Source organism: Ambystoma mexicanum, chromosome 14 (assembly GCF_040938575.1).
Source record: "Ambystoma mexicanum isolate Mex_15411 chromosome 14, UKY_AmexF1_1, whole genome shotgun sequence".
NCBI lineage: Eukaryota > Metazoa > Chordata > Amphibia > Caudata > Ambystomatidae > Ambystoma > Ambystoma mexicanum.
In genome coordinates this window covers 543,974,465-544,002,439 of record NC_090940.1, presented here as the reverse complement: position 1 = coordinate 544,002,439, position 27,975 = coordinate 543,974,465, and the positions used below count along the sequence as shown (strand labels likewise).

The 27,975-nt window shown below is 45.6% G+C and overlaps 1 protein-coding gene across 2 annotated transcripts in view; it reads left to right on the top strand.

Moving 5' to 3' along the window:
• Positions 1-12,233, top strand: part of TC2N (tandem C2 domains, nuclear) — a 305,672-nt gene extending 293,439 nt beyond the window's left edge. For both annotated transcript variants that reach the window (XM_069637839.1, XM_069637837.1), the window contains one exon: positions 9,337-12,233. In XM_069637839.1, coding sequence (XP_069493940.1) covers positions 9,337-9,447 — 111 coding nt within the window. In that variant the 3' untranslated portion in view covers positions 9,448-12,233. The remainder of the gene's footprint in view (positions 1-9,336) is intronic.
• Positions 12,234-27,975: the final 15,742 nt, after the last annotated feature.

The following is a 27,975-nucleotide window of genomic DNA, read 5'->3' as shown; positions in this document are numbered from 1 at the left end:
CCCGGTCAAATTTACAATGTTCACACAACCTTCAAAATCTCCCATTGACCGAGTGCCATTTCTTTGTACACAAAAGGGGACTGAATCGGGGCTATGATTAATAGAGTAGGAAGGAGGCACAGCGTCCTTATTGCCTATCGGAGCCATTTTAAAGGAAATTAGAGTTTGAAAAGGAAGAGATAGTTTATCAGATGGCCTAATAGAAGCAACATTAGGTTTACTTCTATTTGCAAAAAGCGAGCATCCCAGGGGAGTCAATTCACGTTTCTCAAAATCATTTAAATTAGTTCCATCAAAGTTCCCTGAGATGCTATCATTCCAACGGCCAAAGAATAGTGCTCTAAGAGAGGCATAGCAAGCAGTCGTTAAAGGTAAAGGGTGAATATAGCATCCTAGCCCCTTGTTCCCATGTTGCGGTAAATGGGTGCAAATCCAGCAATTACTCCTATTAAAAATGGCATGCGTTGAATTCATTATTATCATTAAAGTGTTATTATGGTACTTTCGTCTATGCTGGGAGTCTCTAGGTGACAAAGTGTGAAGGTGTACAGAGGGAGTCAAAGCAGTAGGTACAATCTCAATTGGCAGTAGAGGTTTTAGAGGGTAAATTTCTTCGAAGTACCAAAGTCCCACAGCAGTAACTATACAAATTCCAATTATTATTAACAGAACACAGCAATACGTTTTCGGGGCCCAGGCACATTGTTCGTTGTCCGAGTTGGTCACCCCCTTATTTACAAGTCCAATACGAGCAGCAGCGGTGGAGGTGGCAGGCATCGTAGTTTCTCAATCGACGACCCCAATGTTCATTGCTGGCGACACTACGGTCGCGCGACTTCTTAGTCCTTCCCCAACCCTAGCCAGCAGAATCCCTTTTTTCCTTTTTTTTTCTTCGTCGAAGGTCGTACCTGGTGGTACCCGGTACTGTTTGATCTGGAAATAAGGTAACGTCACTTCCTGAGGGAAGCAACGTATCGGAGGCGACGGAAGTCGCAGAACTTGAAACAGTGTTTTCCGGAAGTGACCTTTTCAAAGAGTGCGGAGACGAAATGGACTGTTCCCCAAGCTCCACGGGCTCAGATAAATTCTCCGACACACTCACATCGCTGTTTGCTACTCCAGGATCAGAGATTGTAGCATCAGCGAGGGGTTCTGCTTCTTCTGTAACGTGTGGCATCGGGTGAGGAAGTTTCTTGACATGCGTTGCGTGGATCCAATGCTTCTTTCCAGCCACCCGCACTGCTGCCTGGGTGACCAACAGCACCTGGTAGGGTCCCCGCCAGCGAGGCGCGAGACAGGAAGACCTTTCGTAGGCCTTCACTAGGACCCAACTTCCAGGCTGTATGTTGTGTCCTGGGCCCGTAAACCGTACAGGTAAAGCTGATTGGACCTGATGATAAATGAGATACAGATTTTTAGTCAACTGGTTACAGTAGTCTACAAGCAATACATTTTCAACCTCCTTCAGGGTTTTGGGCTTCGGAAGGCCCCAAATGTTAGCAGGTCTCCCCATCACTACCTCAAATGGAGAGAGTCCAGTCTTAGTTTGAGGTGTGGTACGCAAGGCTAACAATACAATAGGTAAGGCATCTGGCCATTTCAATTTGGTGCCGGCACATGTTTTTGCAAGCTTATTCTTTAGGATACCGTTATGTCTTTCTACCAACCCAGCACTTTGAGGATGTCTAGCCGAGTGAAATCGCTTTTCAATGTGTAACGCTGTGCATATCTGCAAAATTACTGCTGCAACAAAATGGGGACCGTTGTCCGACCAAATTACCCTAGGTAGCCCAAATCGTGGAAAGAATTCCTTTACCATAGTCTTTGCAGTGGTCATGGCAGTAGCATCCTTAACGGGGAAAGCCTCAACCCATTTACTAAAGGCACAAATAATCACAAGAACATATTTTAGATTGTTACACCGTTCCAGCTCAATAAAATCAAAGTGGATGACCGCGAAGGGAACAGAAGGGGGCCCAAAGCTACCCCTTGGAGTTATTGTCCCCTTCCCCACATTGTGCTGTAAACAAATCATACAATTCTGAACATGTCGCTGTGCAATCTTCAAAATGTTATCATTCACCCAGACTTGTTCTAACATTTTCGTGATCTGTTGAGCACACACATGCGTAGGACCGTGTGCCATCGTAACCATTGCCAGCACATATGAATCAGAGAGCAACCATTTCCCTTCAGATGTATCCACCCAACACTCATCGTCATCCAGTTTCCCCATCCCTTTGGCCCACCTTTTAGATTCTTCTATTGTGGCATCAGTTTGGATATCTCGCACAGACCCAATACCCTCATCCATTACATAGGCATCTTTTGTTTTCCATAGAGCATACATGTCTGCGCTAAAGTCTGTGGCCGTTTGCCTGGCTATCTGGTCAGCAAAAGCGTTCCCTTTTCCCACATCATTTACGACCTTGCGATGTGCTGCACATTTCATGATTGCTAACTGCCTAAGGAGTGAGAGTGCTGAGAGCAATTGCACTATCAGGGGACCATGCTGAATCTTGGTCCCATGTGAGGTTAGGAACCCTCTTTCCGACCAGAGCCTCCCAAAGTTGTGAGCCACCCCAAAGGCGTACTGGCTATCAGTATATATGTTTACTGTATGCCCTTCGGAGAGTTCACAACCTCGGGTCAACGCTATAATCTCTGCGGCCTGCGTGGAGTTATGCGGAATTCTCTTAGTTTCAACAACCGTACTCAATGTAGTGACTGCGTAGGCAGCTGTAGATGTACCATCTGGGAGTTTGAAGCAGGAGCCATCACAAAACAGCTCCCCTTCCGCATTGCCCAAAGGAGTATCTATAAGATCTATCCTGCCCTTCGTTTCCTGTTCAGTAGTATACAGGCAGTCATGTAATTCTTCGTCACCGCAAACAGTATTTTGCGGGAAAGGTAGGAGTTCAGCCGGATTAAGAACACAACACCTCTTAATTTGAATGTGAGAGGCGAACAGGATTAATTCATACTTTGTCAGCCGTGCAGAGGTGAGGTGTTGCATTTGGGTCTTATTCAATAAGACATCTACAGAGTGAGGTACCATCAAAATTAAATCATGGCCTAGGACCATCCCCTCACTCTGTTTTACAGACACGGCAGCAGCAGCGACAGCTCGCAAACATCTTGGCAAAGCGCATGCGACAGGATCAAGGGCGGAAGAGTAGTAGCCGCACAGCCTATTCTTCCCTCCGTATTCCTGTGTTAACACAGCCAAAGCACATCCATCACATTCATGCACAAACAACACAAAGGCCTTGTCATAATTTGGAGTACCCAGAACCGGTGCAGAGCATAACGCGGTTTTGAGAGGCTCAAATGATCGTTGATGATCCGATTTCCATGGCAGCGGCAAAGAAATGCCCTTCTTTGTCAAAGCCAACATCAGTTTTATCACTAGTGAAAAGTTCGGGATCCACAACCTACAGTAAGAAGCCATACCTATTAAGGCTCTGACTTCCTTCTGTGTATTTGGAGCAGACATGCCAGAAATGTGTTTTATTCTTTCAGGTGTCAATCTTCTCCCCTCCTTTGACAGGAGGTAGCCTAAATAGGCGACCTCCTGACAACAATATTGAAATTTTTTGAGCGAAGCTTTATGACTGTTTTTAGCCAGATGAACAAGCAACAATACAGTGCCTTCTTTACAAGCACTTTCAGAATCTGCAGCCAAAAGCAAGTCATCGACATACTGAAGCAGTGTACAGGGATATAGCAGTGTATAGGCAATTCAAGGGTATCAAGCTGCTCTTTCAAAGCTCTACTATAAATCCTTGGACTTTCAGTATACCCTTGAGGTGCACAAGTAAATGTGAACGAACGTCCCCCCCAAGGTGAACGCGAACAAATATCTACTCTCCTTGTGTATAGGAATACTAAAGAAAGCATTCTTTAGATCCACAACACTAAAGTGCGTAGCTGTAGAAGGGATCATTGTTAGTATCGTTGTTACATCAGGCACAATTGGAAATTGTGGGGCGACAATTTTGATAATAGCACGTAAATCAATTATAAAACGGTATGGGATTGCATTGTCGCCTTTCTTGTATACAGGCAAAATCGGGCTGTTACATAAACTACCTGCAATCTCTTCAATCACTCCTCGATGCACAAAATCGGAGACAATTCACTTCAAAGCATGCTCGCCCTCAAATGATATTTTATATTGCGGAATGCGTGGTAGTTTAACTCCATGCTTCAAAACTATTTTAACGGGCTCAATCTGTAGCACCCCGACATCATTGTCGTCAACCGCCCATAAACATTCCGGAACAACACTAAACTCAGGAGGCAATGGTCGAGTCAAAAACTGAGAATTGGGAAGTTGCTGTGGTGAAACCGTCAGTCGCACTCTATCAGAGGAACAATGAATTACTGCATTCAGTTTCTTCAACAAATGTAACCCCAGCAAATTCTCTCCACAGTTCGAAGTCAGGAGGAAGGGACAATGGTCCGTGAAGGGACCCAGAGAAACAGACACCGGCAAAGAAACCGGGCAAGCAATTGGTATACCAGAAAACCCTACAGAAACATTATTTTGCCCTGACAGTGGAATGTTTGGAACCCGGGAATGATCAATGGAGCACTTCTGTGCTCCAGTGTCTACCACAAACTGATGTTTCCTATTCCCCACTAACAATTCAACGCAGGGACCTTTCTGATTAACGGGAATAGGTGAAGGTTCCAAACCCTGCTTCGGGCAGTCCTAACGAAATAAAATGTCGTCGGAAGGAATCTCTCCAGAAAGGTAGGCAGCAGAAGGGTGATCAAATATGTTTCTCGTGTCCACACTCGAAGTCTGATTTTCCCGTGAAAAAGGTTGCTGAGGATCTTGCAAAAACTGACCTCTATCAGGGCACCCCGCTCCGGGGTGACCTCTAGGTCGTCTACCCATACTCCCAAATGCATTGTTTGACCTTTGGCGAAGGACAGGGCACTGTGCTCGCCAATGACCTTCCTGGCGGAAATAGGCACATTGATTAACATTCACAGGACCCAAAGGAGCGTTTCCTTTTGGGACATACTGACCTCTGGTCTGTGAAGTACCCCGTCTGGGATTTCTAACGATTTGTTGTAACGATACTTTAGTCTTCAAATCTCCTTTCCTCTTCTCTATTTTCTCTTTTTCATGATTAACACGGTTCTCATAATACTGAGCCATGTGCAAAACGTCAGATTGGGATTTCGCCTGCCAAGCGCTCTCAGAGGACATAATCTGTGACTGGATGTCGGGCAACAATCCACGTACAAATTTGTCCACAAACAACCTTTCCCAGACTCTGTGCCCAAGTCCTGTCCACTGAAGTCAGAGAATACCTGTTCGAAGCTATTAAAGAACTCGGTGGCACCTTCAGTTTTTCCTTGAACACAGGCCGTAAGCTTGTCCCAAAAAATTATTTTCTCAGGAATTATGGTTTTCAATTTTGTGACAATTCTATCAGGCAAAGTAAGTATTACCTGAGGTGGTTTCTCACCAGCTGGTCTTTCCCCATCAAACCTAGTCATATTAGCCCACGTATCTCCTAACCCTGGCACATCGTCTATTGTTCGAACCTGCTTCCATAAATCTATGGGCAGGAGTACAGGGAATAGCAAGTCAATATCACTTAAGGTGAACACAGAGGACTGTAAAACGGACTCTATCTCTTTGTAGAATCCTGTCAGGTTTTTCCTAATATCGGGAATTGATTGTCTAATAGTGTTCACTTCCTGTCGTGAAAACGGGACGTGAACAAATTGCGATACATAATGTGCAGGGATATCCACAGCGGGTGCACTAGTCCCAGCGTTAGCGGGAATCTCAACCTTTGGGACAAATGTCGGAGGAACCTCTCTCATAGGCAACTGAGATATAGGTAACTCTGACTGCTTACTAAGCAACAGAGCCAGGTCGAGCGCTAAGGCAGCTGAAGAAGTGTCGGGCGAAAAAGCCCTCTTACAAATACCCAATAACTCTATAGGACAACTAACCTTCTTCCTTACACATTCATCCTGCAGGTACTGTACCATTACCTGAATCCCCTTCCTCTGCATTTCTACTGTATACTGACTATATGTGTCATATACTTCATCCGGCGGTATCGATGAATCCGAGATCCATCGAATCGCATCTTTGGTACAAATTCGTACTTCCTCAGGTGCCGATCTACAACACGGAAGGAACCGTTTCTGTACATACATACTGTCGTCTTCACCATCCTCATCCCGTAATCTTTCAAAGTCCCTCCTATACTCAAACAATCTCTCAACATGACCATGTACTTTCTCCTCTGTGTCCCTCGAAAGTACTAAAGTATTCAGATCCCTCACCCCTTGTGGGAGATCCGTATTATGTAATCTACCCCACATTACACATAAATGAGTCCCCAAACCTTCGATAAAAACATTTTTCTCTGGAAAATTGCCCATATTTGATAATGTGGAAAAAACGTTAACTTGATCACCTTTCTCCATACAGTGCTTAGTCCATGCAAATAATTCCTGTTTCTTGTCTGCAGAAACAGCATTTCGAGTGACAATCTTTGACCCCGCACCCCAATCAACTTCAGTCAATACATAACCACTCGGGAGCGGAGGTGTGGGCAAATTCAATGAGGGTGCAACTATCGGCGCAAGAGGAAGGGGTGGTACGATAGGTGGAGGAACAACAACTGGAGGAATAGAAACAGTAGGTTGTACAGGGGGAACAGGAATGACAGCAGGAATAACAGCAGGGAAGGGCAGAGCACCAGGGAGAGGATCATACGGAGGTGGCGCAGAGGCACCAGGCCTGCGTTCGTTTAACAATTTTTCAATAAATTCTTCGGAAGCATGAAAATCTTTAGAGGGATACATTTTCTGGATACCGAGTGAGAAAGCCCTATCCATATTTTTGACTGACTCCGAATGTTTTTCCTTATCATATAACAACGCCTTTTCGGCATTTGTTTTATGACGGCGTGCATGTTTATCCCTACTTTTAAGCTGCTGCAACGCTTCTTTTTTCCAATTCTGTAAAACATCAAATGCTGCAGGTCTGGCCTTCTTTTTTAGCAGGACCGATTCTAGGTATTCAATACAGGGGATCTCGAAACTACCATTGATTGGCCACTGCAATTCGGAGGCATGTCTGCTTTGTCTGTGCCAAATATCATGAAATACTATACTTCCAATGCCATACTTACAGTACATAGTACATGCCGGCGACCCCTCCTGTGGTGCCGGGCGGCTGAATTCCAAAGATTGTTGATCGCTGCGGAACAGAGCCCTAAAGCAGCTAGACAATTTCCCAGGCATTTCACAAAAAATTGGTGTTACCTGGTCAATAATTGTGTCTGCAGATACAATACGCCAAATTCAAATTGTCAGGGTTAAATTAAGAGTCGGGTCACGACTGCACCTGACCAAACCAAAGGAGGACCGTACGGTTTACCAAAGAACTTACCTAACGAATTTTACCTTGTGTTTGGTGGTTTTGACAAATCTGCCCGCCTCAAAAATGGACCCTCGTCAAGATGCCGTGTCAGACCACACGACTAGCGTCCAAGGATCGGATCGTGCAGCGCTGCCGAGGTATCGCGTCTCGTTCGGTCGGGCCCGCAGTATCACACCGTCCGATCCCGGTTCGATAGTCTGCGTCAACCTTCAATGATCCGGCATCAATCTTGAGGGTCCCTGTTCGGGCGCCAACTGTGGAAACAGAAAAATATGAGGCCGGGAAGCCCAAAAGGAAACACACCAACACAGGTTACAAAGAACATACAAGTGCTTTATTTAAAAGCTACAACAGTTACCAAAGTCAATTGACAAACGGATAGCTATTCAGCTCTCAGAGTAACATAACAAACTTCAACGAGGGTTCGATGCATTAGTGAGAGAGACCGCACATTGGAATACTTGGGTCTTTTATACAATTTGTCCAGCCCTTGGCCAACCCTCTTGCGGGTTAACCATTCTGTGAGCCGGGCCTATCGGTTCCTTGCCAGGTGAATCCTTTAATATATGCATTTTGATTAGTTTCACTGATATAGTTGTACATTTACATATAGGTCAACGGTAGGACAAGGTCTCAGTTCGCAACCCCGAAAAGTGGCCTGCAGGAATATTAATTATTCATGTGTACGGAGGTCACAACGGCCAGAATCTTACTCAGAATGTCATTCGGCCTCCATTTTGATGTTCAGGGTGACTTCCATATAACAAGAGAACCTAAAATGGCGGCTTAATCCAAGATGGCGACTTACATTACTTTCTCTAAGGTCAAGACCTTGCCGTGGAGTTTGTTCGCATTTGATGTTTAGACAACTTGGCGGAGGCCAATACACATACAATTGTTACGATAGGAGGCATAATATTGTTTCAATTCCGACAAAGTGAGATTGTGTAGACTGTGTAAGACACAGATGGAATCTGCCAGACACATCTTAACACAGTGTACCATACTTACTGAGGAGTATTGTAAGGGATATCATTTATTGGCACAAGATCAACAGAATATACAAGCCGACCAATTTTGTAACTCGCTTGTGGGAGCCAATTCACTGGTAATTACTAATGCTGCTTTGTGTGTGTGGATAGGGGTATTAATCAGGATAGAGAATGGTCCTAAGGATTTTATCGTTATTTCATTCAGGGGTTGCCCCACACTATGGTGAGAATCCCTGCTACCAAGTGAGGATTCAATATATCTCTTTAACGAAAAGAAGGGACACATACATTATCACTAACAAGACATGTCACCCTCAGAACTCAGAAACATGAATACAGCCACTTAACAAATATGGGCTGTATGTGATATGATTAATAACATGTACACATTAATTGCTAAAATGTCATCTTTTTAATTCATTTACTTATTCATTGCACAAGTATCAAAAAAGCATTCAAAAAAACACATATACACCACATAAAGGTACACAATGTTAAAAGTAGTGTTTCCACCACACAGAATCAAGTTTACAGATGCTTGATACACTCCGCAGTAGCAACTTAATTACTCTTGCTTCCTACTACGGAAAAAAAGCCCAAAGGATTTAATTGCATTTTAATGTTTATTTTTTTTAAAGATGAATTGCTATGACAACTGGTAATTGTACGAGTATATCAATTGGAAATCGGTGAATTTATATATTTGCTATTCAATTTTAATGTTTTCCTACGTTATTTGTAACTTTTAAGGATACTTTGATTGATCAGCCATTGTATTTTAAGATTTTGCATTTGTGTGTTTTGTATGTGTGCCGAAGGTTGTATTGTTAACCAAATGCACAATAAATAATAATAAATGATTCTAAAAGGAAAAGTTGTGTTCACTGGTCACAGATGTTTCCCGGTTCTCTTTTACAGATGTGGCTCAGCAGCGACAGCAGTAGCAGCGAAGCAGCCGAGCAATGGAACGATACAATCGCCAATCCAGAAAAAGTGGTGATAAAATGGCACCGACTCAACCCCTCCTGAAGACCCGAACAAAGAACATTTTGAGAGACCCGGAAATCAAAATGAAAGACTTGAACATTTCGTTTATTGGAATGGAGGATGGAGGGTGTTCCCTCTCTTAACTGCGGTAGTGGGCGGAGCCTTAAATGATTTCTTTTGGGAATTCAGGAGGAACATACCCACCCTTAGCACTTAAGGGGTTAATTATAGTACTTTAGGGTGCCCTGAGGAAGAGGTCATGGAAATGTAAAAGGAAGGAATGGGAGGGCCGCGTCCGCGCCATTACTCACTGTAAATGTGTGGAAATTGAGCAGAGTTTATAGTGAATTCAAGAACCGCCATGATAATAAACTCCAAGCCTTGTGAATTATGTGACTGACTACAGCAAGGCCGTCTTTCTAAAAGAGGTTAGCGGGGTTGGTAGAAGGCGGCCAGTGGTCTGCTCCCAAGGGTGCAGACGAAAGAGGGCTTGCATGCGCACAGCACGGCTGGGCCCTTTTACAAGCCGAATACCCAGCAGGCTTTTAGGTGAGTGGGACTGATGTGCGAGACCCCAACTTCCCACACAGATGTCCAGTTTGATAGCACCACTGTTGATTGTGTGCGGGGCCGGGACAAGGATGTTATACCACCCAACACAAAGTACCCTTTTGTAGCCCCTCCCCTTACAATGCCCCGCCCCCCAGTGCTTAATTTGTAAATAAATGCCAATGCCCAAATATTTTCTAGGCTCTGCATTGCCACCCACTTTAGAGGCAGAGCAAAGCCAGAGTCTTAGTGACGCCTGCCAAATGTATGTGCGTGTGTGCACATCTCTCTGCTAAGATATGGAGCTGCACCTCGTGACTTGGCTGCTACCGCACCACACACCCGAGCCGCCCACCTTGCTTCTGGCAGTGCTGCCAGTGAGCTAGCCTGTCTAAAGCACTTTCTGGGCGTCAGGGGTGTTGCTAGGTCTGGAAAAGATCCGGGGCTACGCTAATTTTGGAACTGACGGGACTTGGAGCTAGCTAGCCTTTTTGGTTGTAACCCCTGAGCTTCTATCTGGGGCTACAACCAAAAGACCCGGGGCTATAGCCCCCTTCAGCCCCCCCCCCACACCCTCCCCAGCAACGCCTCTGCTGGGCGTGAACACTTATTCATGAAACTGGTTATCTATCACAGCAGCACTGTTGTTGCTTGTTGTGTGACTAAGACTGACATTTAAAAAAATAAAGCTGCCGAAACACATCATATGGAAACTTTGCTTTTTTTCCCCCTTAATTGTATGTTTGGCTATTCAGCAAGCCTTAAGCATTATAAAAACAATAGGTTGAGTTAGAGACAATAAGTACTGGTTCTCAGAAATAAGTGCTGGGGATCAGCCCGGGCAAACACCCCCACAAATTAAGCACAGTCCCCCGACCCCCATTGTGACATTTGTAGTGCTAAAATGGCAGCCTACTTGGCTCCTGTGCTCACTGGGGCCTAGGAAGCCGCCTAGAATTCCCTGATCGTAGCCACGGCACTTTTGAGTACTTGCATTTAGAGGAAAGTGGTCCTTAATAGTAGAAAATATTGGCCCTACAGGCAAACAAGCCGCTATTTAGAGAATGGCACGAGTATAGCTCATAGCTCTCAACTCACACGCTTTTGGCCGGTGTCACCCGCCTTGTAAAGGGCTGACTCACCTGCCAAGCCTCCTGCACGCCCATTCATTCAAATGGGCGTCTCACCCGCCAAAAACCAAATCGGGTGATTTCACCCGCCTTTGCAACACAAATGGGTGAGAGCTATGATAGTTATATAACACTCCCTCACAAAACCCAACCATCCCACTGCAAACAAAGGAACATTCTGGAATCCTTATTGTTGGCGATTGTTGATGATGCAGGCATGGGTGCTGAGAAATGCGATTGCAGCCCTTAAAGTTTCTCTAATAGCTTCCCATTGGACGACGTGCAGATCTGCTGGCCAAGATGGCGCCTCTTGAGCAAGCACTACCGCATGTCCTAAACAAGTGACGGCAACACTACAGCGCCCTGTTCATACGCGTTGAGCAACAGGGGGAAACCCTACAGCGATTCTAATCTTGAATGTGACGGGCTGTGCTTGTTTTGTCATCTATTGCTGATTGGTGGCGAGATAACCTATTTAGCAACCCGCATACCTGCCAGCACACCTGCACTGAAGCAACCGCTTCCCGCCTGCGCGCATTCTTTCGACATATTGCGCAGTTTACTCAAGGTAAGCGTTTCTCTTTTTTATACCAAAGACACGTGAGGAGAAAATGTTTCCCACGTAGCGTCCGACCACAAGATAGCACGCCAGTTGTGACCGAGCCCCTAAAGGTAAGGGTATTTGCGGCTCTGTCAATAACCTCCTCGTCGATCATCCTCGTCACAGTACTTTCCACTAGAAGAAAGATCCCTGGCCCTTCCTTTCTCTTTTTTTTGTGTTTGTGGTACCATGTGACCTATAACAGTCCCCCAACCCCCGAAAAAAGGTCCTGTTTATTACCAACCTGACTCGGTACAGTGAAGAGGTGGTAAACTAGGACTGTGACGAGGACGTCTAGGAAGAGTGTTGCGCACAATATTCCTGCATAATAAAATTTACAATCTTACATTTTTTTTATAACTTCACTGGGACGTAGAAAGCCAGATTTCAAGAACATTTTAATCCGGCCACTGTCAACAGTTATATATTCTGATATTAAATGTATCGGCTTAACTAACTAATAATTTGGATCGCCTTGCGCGAGGCTTCATTTAGATAAACTGTTATCCCGCCTCTGCTTTATATTAAATATGAGTGCTTTCATTGCATACACTTTCATTTATTATGTTAAAGAAGTACATGTATTGTACTGTCATTTGGGTAATATATGTATCTCACATGTTAGTTTGTGTTATAGGTGGCCTATGTGTTTTAAATTCATCGAAGAATTCGGCTTTCCCAGTACTACAGCTCTAGCGCCTCTTGCAGACAGTCTCACTTTGGCGCTATTAAAACTATACTTCTCGGTTGCACCTTTTATTGGACCGCGATGCCAACCCATGTTGTGCTACTGGTTTCTCTTTAACGCCTTCCTGACACCAAATATTGTGACGTTGGAACATAGCGTGTGCTGTGACAATGTAGGAAAGTGTGTAACTTTCACTGGGCATAGCTGCCTGTAGGCACAGCCTGTAGACTGAGGAACTGCTAGAAAAGCTTCCAAGCCATCCTAGCCTCTGCCAGTTATTCCGGGCAGCCCTCCAGTCCACCCTTTTCAGCCCGCCCTATATTTACAGAATGAGAAAAAACATACGCACATCAGCATTGCTCTACATCGAAAAGAGACATGGTCGTCCACATTCCTTCCACATGGAAGCGCGGGCCACCTGGCACGGGTATATCAGCCTTAATTGGGCAGCACCCGGCTGATTTGCACGTGGCTTTTCACATTTTGTAGTGGCCCAGCAAGCTGTAAAGCAACGGTTTGGAAGGTTGCCCAGAGCAATGCCAGTGGTTATGATTGATTCAACAGCGCCCGTTCGCCACTCTTGCCCGTTACAGCGCAGTATGTGGAGACTCCCCTTCCCTTGGCATGTATAGTTATCATCATTAATATCCTCAAAGTTCTCTTAGTGCAGTGTGGCTCAGCATCCTGGCACTCGGGGGGCAGGGGGCGAATCGATGTGGCAAAAAAGGGCAGTTATTCCGTTACTGGCACTTTTTTGGGTGGCAATGGTTTTTACTGCCACTTTTACAGCACCACTGAATTCCGAGTGTGGAGGATTCACTGCAAGGTACGACTCTACTGTATCTAATCTGACAAAAATCCATATGGACTCCAAAAATGGGGATTTACACCGCCATAGCAGCACTCCTACCCTCCTGGTAAGGCCCGAAGGGACCATTTCTTCTAGGCTTGGATGACATCTTTGGACATACATTATTAGCCTGGGACACATGTCACCCCCGGTATATTTCGCCCCAACACCATGTCGCAGGGTTAAAGTTGAATCTAATAAATAATTCACACATGCATTTCTGTGCAATATATTTATCTCATGGTCAGTCACATGAGGTTTGAAGTATTTGCTGTTTGTGTGCTTGTATTTTAAAGAAATGGGCACTCCTGTGGGGAAAAGAATACATATTGAAGAAGAGCTCCATTGTAAGTGGCTCACCTTGCCTACATGTCCAGTAAATGGCTGCTTTGGGGGTGTGCTGTCACAGGGGTTACCAGGACATAGAGAGGAGGAAGGGCAGGTTACTCACTTTTGACACGGGATCTTGGGCTTGGCTAGAGTTGTCCTATAAAACGGACGCAGCACAAGAACTCGGGGAAGAAGCTATGGGGAATTCAGAGCTTTAAGTGGGCCGGGGCTGGACACGGCTGAAGCCTTGGTAGTCTCTAAAGATGTCTGCTTTGTCACACAAATAAGAAATGGACTCTCTACATTTAAAGGAGTGGGTGCCTGAGCAGTCCTGCAATCGCAGAGCTGGCGCCTTCCTCAAAGACCCCCTGAGAGCTGGTCAGGCAGAGCAATTGCTGCAGGCGCAGAACACATCATCACCCCTTCAGTCAGGGGCGGCATAGGTGCCCGGCGGTGAACAGAAATGTCACGGGATCAGCAGCTCCAATTCGGGTTATCACGATTGTCTGTTTTGTGCCCTTTGTATTTCTAGGAAAAAGAAAACCAACCCTATCTATTATCAGCAGATCGTTTAAAAGGGAGTGATACGTGCTTGATGGCTACAGAGACCTCATTGAATGGAAGTGTGATTGCTCTGTGATTAGAAAGAGAGTTGCGAAATAAGAAATGCAAGAAGGCAGCCTCGTGTTTTCTTTTGCTTCGAGTCTTTACGTTTTTTCAGGATGCGAAGAATAAAGCTACAATTAATAATTTTGTCTCAAAGTATGCTTATTAAAAATTATGTATTGTCAAGTAGATTTATGAGTTGACTGCTTTTCGTGATATCCTAATGAAGTAGAATGCTATTTTAGCCCCCTAAGATGGACATTAACGCATAGCTGAACCAACCATGGGAAGATATCTGGCCAAGTGCCTAAACTGTGTGACCCTGGGCAAATCATGCCACCCCACTGTGCCTTATGTGCCAAAGGTTGGAGCCCATAGAAGTTACCTAGTTTACAGTGAATGCTGGTGGAGGGAAAACGTACTTCTGATTTCACTAGATAACAGTATAGCCTCCATAAAGCCACAGTTTTGGCTCGTGAAAATGTTTTTCATTGTTGCAAAATATTCAGTATGCAAAGAAGTATGGGTTATTTGAAACGTGTGTGTTGCCTCACTGCCTCTCCCACCCAAAACATGTCATGTATTGGTTGGGGCAGGAAACCCATGCCTAAGCCACATACTGCCCCTTTTAGTTTACATACTCGACCTAAGAAAAATGCACTCGGCCCATGGTGACAAAATATTTACCAGTGCTTTTCTGGGAAATGGTGCATCTCACCCAGACCAGGACGATTTTGCGCGGCCAATTGGCCGCAGAGCCCTTTTTGGCTTGCCCATTTCGGTGAAACCAGTTCGCCGCTGGGATGTTCTGGCACCAGGATGTTTCGGCGCGGGTATTGACCGTGTTGTGAGCAGGGAGTTCATATCATGGATGGGGTAGTGGCTGATTAAGGGGAGGAGGATGGCAAAGGTGAGGTTGCGCATGCCACGTATTGCGCGTACATGTCCCCCTTCTGTAGAGATGTCCCTAATTGGTGGATATGCCTCTTTACTGTGTATATGGCTCTTCTCTGTGAACATGTCCTGCTGTGTATACATGTCCATGTCCCTCTTTCGTGTATATGTCGCTCATGGGTGTATGTGGCCCTCCTGTGTTGCACGTCTCTCTTTTGGTGTGTAAGCCCCTCCTTGGGTATATGCCTGTGCTCTCTCTATGTGTTTCCTTTTTCTGGGTGCATAACCTGCTTCAGTGGTCATATAGCACCTCTCATTTTTGCATTTGTCAGAGGAACATTCGCGAGCCTACCTTGGATTTGGAAACACCCCGGCCCCCTTTTAGGTTTATAGAGGGCTCAGGTTTGGCTCTCATGCCGCAGTACCTGGAATGGAAATGTAAGTCCAGACACATCACCAGTGGGGCTTAAGAGAACACAGCAGCTTTCCTGAACTCCGACCAGGTTTGTCGCAGAGGGTTATCCAGGTTTGCAGTAAGCATCTGATTTCACTTCCAATCAGCAGCAGCAATAGCTTGTGATGTATTGTGCACCCCCAGCACCTGGGACATTGCACGCACCACTGGGCCCGCAAAGTATTGAGCTGGGCGGGTTGGCTGCCTGGCACCGCCTGGGTGCTACCCCAAGCTCCACACGAGCATGGCTGACACGTCTACTACCTTTGCTGTCGGTGGGAGTGGGGGGATATGAGGGTACACTCCATGTACTGGTAGCATCTGCCCAATGGGATAAACGTCCTGGGAGTGGCGGATCATTCTTTGCAAATGCACCACGTTAACAGGCACAGTACCCCAACGTGCTGCATTTGCAAAGAATGATGCTTTTGAATTCGGCGTGAGGGAGTGTAGACGTGGCTGCAATGTCAGCCACGTCCAAACGTCCCTGGTGCCAAATCGGCAGCGCCAGAAAGGCTCCTGCGCCAAAAAGGGTGTGCCAAATCGGCCGCTGAGCGAGTTGGGCGCGCCAAACCGGCCCGCTGCAAAATGGAAGTGCCAAAAGAGGGTGCACCGCATGTCACCAGAAGCACACTTCATATTTGGTACAATGCTGCCACCCAAAGGCCAACCATGCGCAGTGAAACTTGTATTTGCCATTTACTGCAAACAACATTTGTTTGCATTAAATGTCAAATCTAAATTTCAAAAATCCCAATAATTGCCTGCAAAGCCTTCACAAAATCTCGTCACCAATGTGAGGCGGCAAGTACATTTTCTCGAGCCCCGCGCCCATCCCACTTAAAGCAATGAGGTTGTTTATTCCCCAAGGAGACTGCCTCTCCAAGTGTTTGCACAGGTGGACATTTAGGCCTAAAACCCAAACAAAGCGAAGGAGACACATCTGGTACTTGTTCTGGTGGAACTCTTGTGAAGGAGCTGAAACTCCACGCTTCGGTCCACAGCTGCCTGCGGTCTCCTGTGGTGTGAGTCGTAGTTTAGCTCTACGAGTACCTGTGAGCCCTTGTTACTAGCAAGCATCCTCATGGAAAAAAAAGGATGATCTGCAGGGAAGGACCCTATCCCACCCCTCCGGCTTCCTCAAGCCCTTAACTGTGCCAGCCTGGTGTCAATAAAAACACAGGACGCACATAAGTAGAACAGTCAGCACTGCGCCCCAAAAGATCCAAGACCAAAGTGCAACTGCCCCATCCTTTCGAGCCCACGTTGAAGTGCCCCTTAGGCACTTGGAAAATAACAGACCCTCGAATCCGGGGGTTGACTTTTGGTTGGCAACATTTCAGGATGTTCCATTGTAAGTATAGGGAGTTTCGCGCGGATGGTCTTTCTGGGGCTGTGGTGGGGACTGGGCCCCAGAGCACCGACATACTCTGCCGCCATGACCTCAGTGCCACTGGGAGTTGGCAGGGATGTCTTAGAAAAAATATAATAAGAGGAAAGAAAGAGGAAAGAATGTCATTTTGTTGGGAAAGTTCTGCTGACTGGGGCAAAACTTCACAAGGAAAACTCCCACTTTCAGCCTGGATGTCACATCTCTCATCTAATGCCCAACTGCAATAAAAATTCCTGCTAATGGTGTCGAAATTCAGTGTTCTCCAGACCTGCTGGCTCTGAAAGCATTGACTTCAAGAAAAGTTACAGCTTGGCTGGAGCATCACTGATATGTGTTAAAATGGGGGCACCCACTTCAAAGAGCAAGCTTCCAGCACAAAGGAGACTGATGAAAAAAAAAAAACTGTGGGCACAGGCTGACCCAGTGAAAACAAATGGCCGGAAGCCAGGAGTCATGGCCATTTGTCCCACATGAATATTCACAATTAATTTAAAGGACTATTACCATTTAGGACTTTTTCTCAGCCATCATAAGGCAGATGCATTTGATCTATGTACCATTTTTGATGTAATTTCCAGGCGATTTGGGGATATAAAATTCTTCCACGTGCAACTCAAGGAACTGTAATGGCTATCTAGGATGTGTTTCTGGCTAATCTGAGCATGTTCCAAATGTGAGAGTTGGTGAGCGGGTGGAAAATGAAATCAGGGATATTCTTAATAACTTACATATTCATAACTGTTGTGCTTTTTATGGATACGGCAAAGGTGCCACATGACTGTGCTACATGATACGGATTTGGTGGTTGGCTTCTCTAATTCCCCATGATTAGCTGTTGTGATACATAACTCGTTTTTTTGCCAAAAAGTTAAAAGGAGAACATAGGACGATGACAAATGGGAATTGCCATATATTGCTCCAGACCCCTAAACCAATCCTGACTTGGATGCTGGGTTTGAGAGTAGGGAGAAGGGTAACTACCCAATCCTAGTGACAGGAATTATTGCAGGGTACCTTCCCAAGATTGTAAAATTGGTGGTGTCATCGCTGCTATATAAGGGGGACTGCACTAGGACAGAGGACAAAGAAAAAGGAGAAAGACAGGAGGACAGAGAGAAGAGCCAGACCATCATGAAGGCTACTTAAATGTACCATCTGACAGCTGTAAGGAAACACCAGAAGAGACTGCTGAGAGTGCTTCTGGGTGGAGCTGTCTATCTCTAGGAAGGCCTCAAAGCTGACTGGATCCTCTGGTGGGGAGCGGGAGCCCTTCTTTGAGAGTGGAGTGACCAAACCCCTGCCCTATCTTTCCAGAGTGTCCTGAGATGCAGCTGGCTTTCATGAACCTTAAACTGAGGCATTCTATGTAAGTAGAACACAGCCCTGGGAAACCAAAAGGTGGGGGAGTACGCTTGCCTTGAATACCTTCCCTTTATAGTGGGAAAGGGGGGGCAAAACTGTGTAGATCCTTAGCCTATTTAACCAAAAATATTAATTTCATTAATTCCCCATTTGGCAGAACACTACAGGGTGAATTGTGTTAAAATTCAAAATTAACAAAGCTCACTTCCCAGTGCACACTGAAAACATATAGCCTATACATTAATTGGGTAATCCTTTTTGTCCAGCTGATCCTGACTTCTATAAGGAAGAGGGGTGTTTTTGTTCTTAAATCAGTCCAAGCTTTTTATCCAGTTTCCCCAACACAGGCCTTTCAGTCTGATTTCCAAACTTAGACCAAAGCAAGCAGGGGTCTGAAAAACAAAGCAATACATCATCTTGTGTTTATTTTAAACCAAATGTGTGGGCAAAATTATAATTGCCATATGTATTTGAACCAATCTTGAAATCCTACCGCTAGCCTTTTAAGCCGGCAGGAAAATCAAAATGGCACATCATGATAACTGCCTTTGTGACTGATCAGCGTAATTATTTTGTGAATTGAAATTTGCAGAAAGTGAAGAATTGTGATTGTGTTCTTTGTAACTCACGTTTGTGATTTATTTATGCTGAGAGAAGTTGACTGTTTTGTACCATGAATAAAGTGTTTTTGACATATTTGTGCTAATTTCTATTACTTTTAATTTAAATAAATACCAATATATTTCCCGTAGACTGGCCTGGTTCCTGGCTCATTGTTAGCTCAGGGGAGAAGGACCCAAGGGGCATAATATGTGCCTGAGATGGGGCTGAAAAGAGAATATGATATCAGTTTGTTGCATGACCACTTAAGTGGGGAGGAAAGGAACTCCCCATGTTGAGGGCGGCTTCTCAATAAACTAACAAATTTGGGGCTCAGGTCGGGATTTGGCTTCCTATTCCTGACCCATGTACATTGTGACAGTCTCTTCATTTCAATTGCAATAAGATGGAGGGAAAGCCATCTTTGTTCTGTTAAAGGGCCGTCTAGGACTTGACTCCTGAGTTCCAGGGAGGTGTATAGGTAAAAGAATTAAGAGTGTATAAGAATGTATTTGAGTGAGGAAATCAAGCAGAACAGGCTGGTTTTGCCCATGCATAAAGAACGTTTTATTAAAGTGAAAAAAGCCAACTGTAAAAATGACTACTGTACAAATTGGGGAAGCCAGGGAGCATCTCCTAGCTAAATTATTTATTAAAGGAGAATGGGTTGAGGACAATGCAGGAAGCTGGCAAACCAGAATTGTGTGGGAGGTTACCTCACTAAGCAATGACATTTAGCTTGAAGCCGGAATATTGCACAAAGCACTTGAAGCATTTTGTATGACCACAACTGCTTGTGATGAACAGATACAAATGGCTCAGCTAACTGCTCAGTTATATTTTCATTTGCTTTCAGTGGAAGCCCGTTGGCAAAATAGTGAGGCTAGTAGGATGAATGTGGCTGGAGTCCTGACACAGGCCCAGGATTGTGTTCAACAACTCAAAGATGAGCTGAAAACACTGCAACAAGAGAGTACAGAGCGTGAAACACAGTTCTGTGCACTGAAAAATGCACATAAATAGTGTGTAGAAAATCTGAGCACACTGCAACACAAGCTCAATGACCAGGCTGCTCATATTAGTGTCATTTTGGATGCCTTTCAATTGCAAATAAAGCAGTTGAAAAATGAAAACAGTCATTTAATTATCAAATGGGTTGATTCCCAAAATTATTTTGATCAGATACATCAGCAGGTAAGTATTCTGAAACAACAGAGCATCTGTTGCTCAGCATCTCGGCACTCGGGGGTCTCATTAGTTCTTCGATGTGGCAAATAAATGGCATTAATTCCGTTACTGGCACTTTTATTTCGTGGCATTGGTTATTACTGTCACTTTTACTGCACCACTGTATTCCGAATGTCGAGGATTTACCACACTCTTTAAGGCTCTACTCTATGGAATTACAGCTTGCCGTAAACCTGCCAAAAATCCATATGGACTGCAAAAATTGGGATTTACTCCACCATAGCAGCACTCCCAACCCCCTGGTAATGCGACCGGCCCGAGTGGCGGCTACGGTAAACCATTTTGGTGAGACATCACTGGATGAGGCGCTTGAGGCGTGGTTGAGGACGCCACCCATCACAGTACCAGAAGACGGAACATCATGCCCGGTAAAAAAGTTTCAAAGCAAGAGGCAAACGTGTAAAGGCCAAAACCCATTAGCATATCTGCCCTTCATTTATAGAGTTGTACAATGTTGAAGTATTTTAGAAAACATGATGTCCTGTTGAGAAGAGAGAGTGTAAGACAACAGCTTAAGAGTGTGTCTATTAAAAAGTAATGTGGAGAACCCCATCTATTGAGGATAACATACCCCCCACTCAAAGGGACCTTTTGTTCTAGGCTTGAATGACATCTTTGGACAAACATTAGCCTGGGACACATGTCACCCCCTGAATATTTCACCCCAACACCAAGTCCCGGGGTTAAAGTTGAACCTAATAAATAATTCACACATGCATTTCTGTGCAATATATTTATCTTACAGTCAGTGTGTGAACACATGAGGTTGCTGTATTTGCTGTTTGTGTGCTTGTATTTTAAAGAAATGCATTCTGGGCAGTCCTTTGGGGAAAAGAATACATATTGAAGAAGAGCTCCATTTTAAGTGGCTCACTTTGCCTACATATCCAGTAAATGGCTGCTTTTGGGTTGTGCTGTCACAGAGGTTACCAGGACATAGAGAGGAGGAAGGGCAGGTTACTCACTTTGACCTGGGATCTTGGGCTTGGCTAGAGTTGCCCTATAAAACAGATGGAGCACAAGAACTGGAGGAAGAAGCTATGGGAAATTCAGAGCTTTAAGTGGGCCGGGGCTGGACAGGGCTGGAGCCTTGGTAGTCTCTAAAGATGTCTGCTGAGCCAGAGCGCATGTCTAACCCCCTGCGACCCCCCATGCATGGTAAGATCTAATCCACGGCTTGCGCCGGTCACACAATTAAGAACTGAACTCTGTACATTTAAAGGAGTGGGTGCCTAAGCAGGCCTGAAATCGCAGAGCTGGCGCGTTCCTCAAAGACTTCCTGAGAGCTGGTCAGGCAGAGCAATTGCTGCAGGCGCAGAACACATCATCACCCCTTCAGTCATGGACGGCATAGGTTCCCGGCGGTGAACAGAAATGGCGCGGGATCAGCTGCTCCAGTTCGGGTTATCACGATTGCCTACTTTGTGGTCTTTGTATTTCTAGGAAAAAGAAAACCAACCTTATCTATTATCAGCAGATCGTTTAAAAGGGAGTGATAAATGCTTGATGGCTACAGAGACCTCATTGAATGGATGTGTGATTGCTGTGTGATTAGAAAGAGAGTTGCGAAATAAGAAATGTAAGAAGGCGGCCTTATGTGTTTTCTTTTGCTTCGAGTCTTAAAGTTTTTTCAGGATGCGAAGGATAAAGCTGCAAATAATCATTTTGTCTCAAAATAATTTTATTACAAATTATGTATTGTCAAGTAGATTTATGAGTTGACTGCTTTTCGTGATATCCTAATGAAGTAGAATGCTATTTTAGCCCCCTAAAGATGGACATTAACGCATAGCTGAACCAACCATGGGAAGATATCTGGCCAAGTGCCTAAACTGTGTGACCCTGGGCAAATCATGCCATCCCACTGTGCCTTATGTGCCAAAGGTTGGAGCCCGTAGAAGTTAGCCGGTCCACAGTGAATGCTGGTGGGGGGAAAAACGTACTTCTGATTTCACTAGTTAACAGTATAGCCTTCATAAAGCCACAGTTATGGCTCGTGAAAATGTTTTTCATTGTTGCAAAATATTCAGTATGCAAAGAAGTATGGATTATTTGGAGGGGCGTGGCTTGAGCAGCCATGGAGTAGGATGTGCTTCCCGTGTAGCTCCGGAGGATCCGACAGATGATCCGAAAAAAACTACCTTTGAAAATGCGCCATTGGTTCCAGAATTGATCATACACGCACAGCAATGTATGCTCTGCTCATTGTGTTACGATCAAGAGAATCGTAAGCGGAAGTATGGAGGAATTGCTCAACGAACGACGGCGGCAGTTCGGTCCATTGTCACACAAGATGGCCGACAACAAAAGAAACGACACTGGGGTACCTGAAGAGGACGAATAGAGGTGGTGGCCACGGGGAAAGAACGGCAATGGTGAGGTGAAGACGGAACAAAACCCCTGGGGGCTTTGGGCCTTGGGTCGTTGAGGCTTGGGGGCTGGCCCGGATGGCAGGGGCACGAGGGCAACAGAGGTGTGAAAATGCAGGCCGCACCACGACAAGCACGAGCGGCGCTCGCTCGGCATTGATCAGCAACTAGCAACGGCGAGAGGATGTCGCGACTGCCTGGAGATCACCACGACAGTCGGTAAAGAGCGGAAATTACGGTTGGGAAGACACTCGGACGCTAGGGAGACACAACGGAGACCGGAATATGGCGGCGCGAGGGGTCAGTCACGGTCAGTCAGTGAACACATGAGGTTTGAAGTATTTGCTGTTTGTGTGCTTGTATTTTAAAGAAATGCATTCTGGGCACTCCTGTGGGGAAAAGAATACATATTGAAGAAGAGCTCCATTGTAAGTGGCTCACCTTGCCTACATGTCCAGTAAACGGCTGCTTTGGGGGTGTGCTGTCACGGGGGTTACCAGGACATAGAGAGGAGGAAGGGCAGGTTACTCACTTTTGACACGGGATCTTGGGCTTGGCTAGAGTTGTCCTATAAAACGGACGGAGCACAAGAACTCGGGGAAGAAGCTATGGGGAATTCAGAGCTTTAAGTGGGCCAGGGCTGGACAGGGCTGAAGCCTTGGTAGTCTCTAAAGATGTCTGCTTTGTCACACAAATAAGAAATGGACTCTGTACATTTAAAGGAGTGGGTGCCTGAGCAGTCCTGAAATCGCAGAGCTGGCGCCTTCCTCAAAGACCCCCTGAGAGCTGGTCAGGCAGAGCAATTGCTGCAGGCGCAGAACACATCATCACCCCTTCAGTCAGGGGCGGCATAGGTGCCCGGCGGTGAACAGAAATGTCACGGGATCAGCAGCTCCAATTCGGGTTATCACGATTGCCTGTTTTGTGCCCTTTGTATTTCTAGGAAAAAGAAAACCAACCCTATCTATTATCAGCAGATCGTTTAAAAGGGAGTGATAAGTGCTTGATGGCTACAGAGACCTCATTGAATGCAAGTGTGATTGCTCTGTGATTAGAAAAGAGAGTGCGAAATAAGAAATGCAAGAAGGCAGCCTCGTGTTTTCTTTTGCTTCGAGTCTTTACGTTTTTTCAGGATGCGAAGAATAAAGCTACAATTAATAATTTTGTCTCAAAGTATGCTTATTAAAAATTATGTATTGTCAAGTAGATTTATGAGTTGACTGCTTTTCGTGATATCCTAATGAAGTAGAATACTATTTTAGCCCCCTAAAGATGGACATTAACGCATAGCTGAACCAATCATGGGAAGATATCTGGCCAAGTGCCTAAACTGTGTGACCCTGGGCAAATCATGCCACCCCACTGTGCCTTATGTGCCAAAGGTTGGAGCCCGTAGAAGTTACCTAGTTAACAGTGAATGCTGGTGGAGGGAAAACGTACTTCTGATTTCACTAGATAACAGTATAGCCTTCATAAAGCCACAGTTTTGGCTCGTGAAAATGTTTTTCATTGTTGCAAAATATTCAGTATGCAAAGAAGTATGGGTTATTTGAAACGTTTGTGTTGCCTCACTGCCTCTCCCACCCAAAAAATGTCATGTATTGGTTGGGGCAGGAAACCCATGCCTAAGCCACATACTGCCCCTTTTAGTTTACATACTCGACCTAAGAAAAATGCACTCGGCCCATGGTGACAAAATATTTACCAGTGCTTTTCTGGGAAATGGTGCATCTCACCCAGACCAGGACGATTTGGCGCGGCCAATTGGCCGCAGAGCCCTTTTTGGCTTGCCCATTTCGGTGAAACCAGTTCGCCGCTGGGATGTTCTGGCACCAGGATGTTTCGGCGCGGGTATTGACCGTGTTGTGAGCAGGGAGTTCATATCATGGATGGGGTAGTGGCTGATTAAGGGGAGGAGGATGGCAAAGGTGAGGTTGCGCATGCCACGTATTGCGCGTACATGTCCCCCTTCTGTAGAGATGTCCCTAATTGGTGGATATGCCTCTTTACTGTGTATATGGCTCTTCTCTGTGAACATGTCCTGCTGTGTATACATGTCCATGTCCCTCTTTCGTGTATATGTCGCTCATGGGTGTATGTGGCCCTCCTGTGTTGCACGTCTCTCTTTTGGTGTGTAAGCCCCTCCTTGGGTATATGCCTGTGCTCTCTCTATGTGTTTCCTTTTTCTGGGTGCATAACCTGCTTCAGTGGTCATATACCACCTCTCATTTTTGCATTTGTCAGAGGAACATTCGCGAGCCTACCTTGGATTTGGAAACACCCCGGCCCCCTTTTAGGTTTATAGAGGGCTCAGGTTTGGCTCTCATGCCGCAGTACCTGGAATGGAAATGTAAGTCCAGACACATCACCAGTGGGGCTTAAGAGAACACAGCAGCTTTCCTGAACTCCGACCAGGTTTGTCGCAGAGGGTTATCCAGGGTTGCAGTAAGCATCTGATTTCACTTCCAATCAGCAGCAGCAATAGCTTGTGATGTATTGTGCACCCCCAGCACCTGGGACATTGCACGCACCACTGGGCCCGCAAAGTATTGAGCTGGGCGGGTTGGCTGCCTGGCACCGCCTGGGTGCTACCCCAAGCTCCACACGAGCATGGCTGACACGTCTACTACCTTTGCTGTCGGTGGGAGTGGGGGGATATGAGGGTACACTCCATGTACTGGTAGCATCTGCCCAATGGGATAAACGTCCTGGGAGTGGCGGATCATTCTTTGCAAATGCACCACGTTAACAGGCACAGTACCCCAACGTGCTGCATTTCCAAAGAATGATGCTTTTGAATTCGGCGAGAGGGAGTTTAGATGCGGCTGCAATGTCAGACACGTCCAAACGTCCCTGGCGCCAAATCGGCAGTGCCAGAAAGACTCCTGCTCCAAAAAGGGTGCACCAAATCGGCCGCTGAGCGAGTTGGGCGTGCCAAACCGGCCCGCTGCAAAATGGAAGTGCCAAAAGAGGGTGCACCGCATGTCACCAGAAGCACACTTCATATTTGGTACAATGCTGCCACCCAAAGGCCAACCATGCGCAGTGAAACTTGTATTTGCCATTTACTGCAAACAACATTTGTTTGCATTAAATGTCAAATCTAAATTTCAAAAATCCCAATAATTGCCTGCAAAGCCTTCACAAAATCTCGTCACCAATGTGAGGCGGCAAGTACATTTTCTCGAGCCCCGCGCCCATCCCACTTAAAGCAATGAGGTTGTTTATTCCCCAAGGAGACTGCCTCTCCAAGTGTTTGCACAGGTGGACATTTAGGCCTAAAACCCAAACAAAGCGAAGGAGACACATCTGGTACTTGTTCTGGTGGAACTCTTGTGAAGGAGCTGAAACTCCACGCTTCGGTCCACAGCTGCCTGCGGTCTCCTGTGGTGTGAGTCGTAGTTTAGCTCTACGAGTACCTGTGAGCCCTTGTTACTAGCAAGCATCCTCATGGAAAAAAAAGGAAGATCTGCAGGGAAGGACCCTATCCCACCCCTCCGGCTTCCTCAAGCCCTTAACTGTGCCAGCCTGGTGTCAATAAAAACACAGGACGCACATAAGTAGAACAGTCAGCACTGCGCCCCAAAAGATCCAAGACCAAAGTGCAACTGCCCCATCCTTTCGAGCCCACGTTGAAGTGCCCCTTAGGCACTTGGAAAATAACAGACCCTCGAATCCGGGGGTTGACTTTTGGTTGGCAACATTTCAGGATGTTCCATTGTAAGTATAGGGAGTTTCGCGCGGATGGTCTTTCTGGGGCTGTGGTGGGGACTGGGCCCCAGAGCACCGACATACTCTGCCGCCATGACCTCAGTGCCACTGGGAGTTGGCAGGGATGTCTTAGAAAAAATATAATAAGAGGAAAGAAAGAGGAAAGAATGTCATTTTGTTGGGAAGGTTCTGCTGACTGGGGCAAAACTTCACAAGGAAAACTCCCACTTTCAGCCTGGATGTCACATCTCTCATCTAATGCCCAACTGCAATAAAAATTCCTGCTAATGGTGTCGAAATTCAGTGTTCTCCAGACCTGCTGGCTCTGAAAGCATTGACTTCAAGAAAAGTTACAGCTTGGCTGGAGCATCACTGATATGTGTTAAAATGGGGGCACCCACTTCAAAGAGCAAGCTTCCAGCACAAAGGAGACTAATGAAAAAAAAAAAACTGTGGGCACAGGCTGACCCAGTGAAAACAAATGGCCGGAAGCCAGGAGTCATGGCCATTTGTCCCACATGAATATTCACAATTAATTTAAAGGACTATTACCATTTAGGACTTTTTCTCAGCCATCATAAGGCAGATGCATTTGATCTATGTACCATTTTTGATGTAATTTCCAGGCGATTTGGGGATATAAAATTCTTCCACGTGCAACTCAAGGAACTGTAATGGCTATCTAGGATGTGTTTCTGGCTGATCTGAGCATGTTCCAAATGTGAGAGTTGGTGAGCGGGTGGAAAATGAAATCAGGGATATTCTTAATAACTTACATATTCATAACTGTTGTGCCTTTTATGGATACGGCAAAGGTGCCACATGACTGTGCTACATGATACGGATTTGGTGGTTGGCTTCTCTAATTCCCCATGATTAGCTGTTGTGATACATAACTCGTTTTTTTGCCAAAAAGTTAAAAGGAGAACATAGGACGATGACAAATGGGAATTGCCATATATTGCTCCAGACCCCTAAACCAATCCTGACTTGGATGCTGGGTTTGAGAGTAGGGAGAAGGGTAACTACCCAATCCTAGTGACAGGAATTATTGCAGGGTACCTTCCCAAGATTGTAAAATTGGTGGTGTCATCGCTGCTATATAAGGGGGACTGCACTAGGACAGAGGACAAAGAAAAAGGAGAAAGACAGGAGGACAGAGAGAAGAGTCAGACCATCATGAAGGCTACTTAAATGTACCATCTGACAGCTGTAAGGAAACACCAGAAGAGACTGCTGAGAGTGCTTCTGGGTGGCGCTGTCTATCTCTAGGAAGGCCTCAAAGCTGACTGGATCCTCTGGTGGGGAGCGGGAGCCCTTCTTTGAGAGTGGAGTGACCAAACCCCTGCCCTATCTTTCCAGAGTGTCCTGAGAAGCAGCTGGCTTCCATGAACCTTAAACTGAGGCATTCTATGTAAGTAGAACACAGCCCTGGGAAACCAAAAGGTGGGGGAGTACGCTTGCCTTGAATACCTTCCCTTTATAGTGGGAAGGGGGGGCAAAACTGTGTAGATCCTTAGCCTATTTAACCAAAAATATTAATTTAATTAATTCCCCATTTGGCAGAACACTACAGGGTGAATTGTGTTAAAATTCAAAATTAACAAAGCTCACTTCCCAGTGCACACTGAAAACATATAGCCTATACATTAATTGGGTAATCCTTTTTGTCCAGCTGATCCTGACTTCTATAAGGAAGAGGGGTGTTTTTGTTCTTAAATCAGTCCAAGCTTTTTATCCAGTTTCCCCAACACAGGCCTTTCAGTCTGATTTCCAAACTTAGAC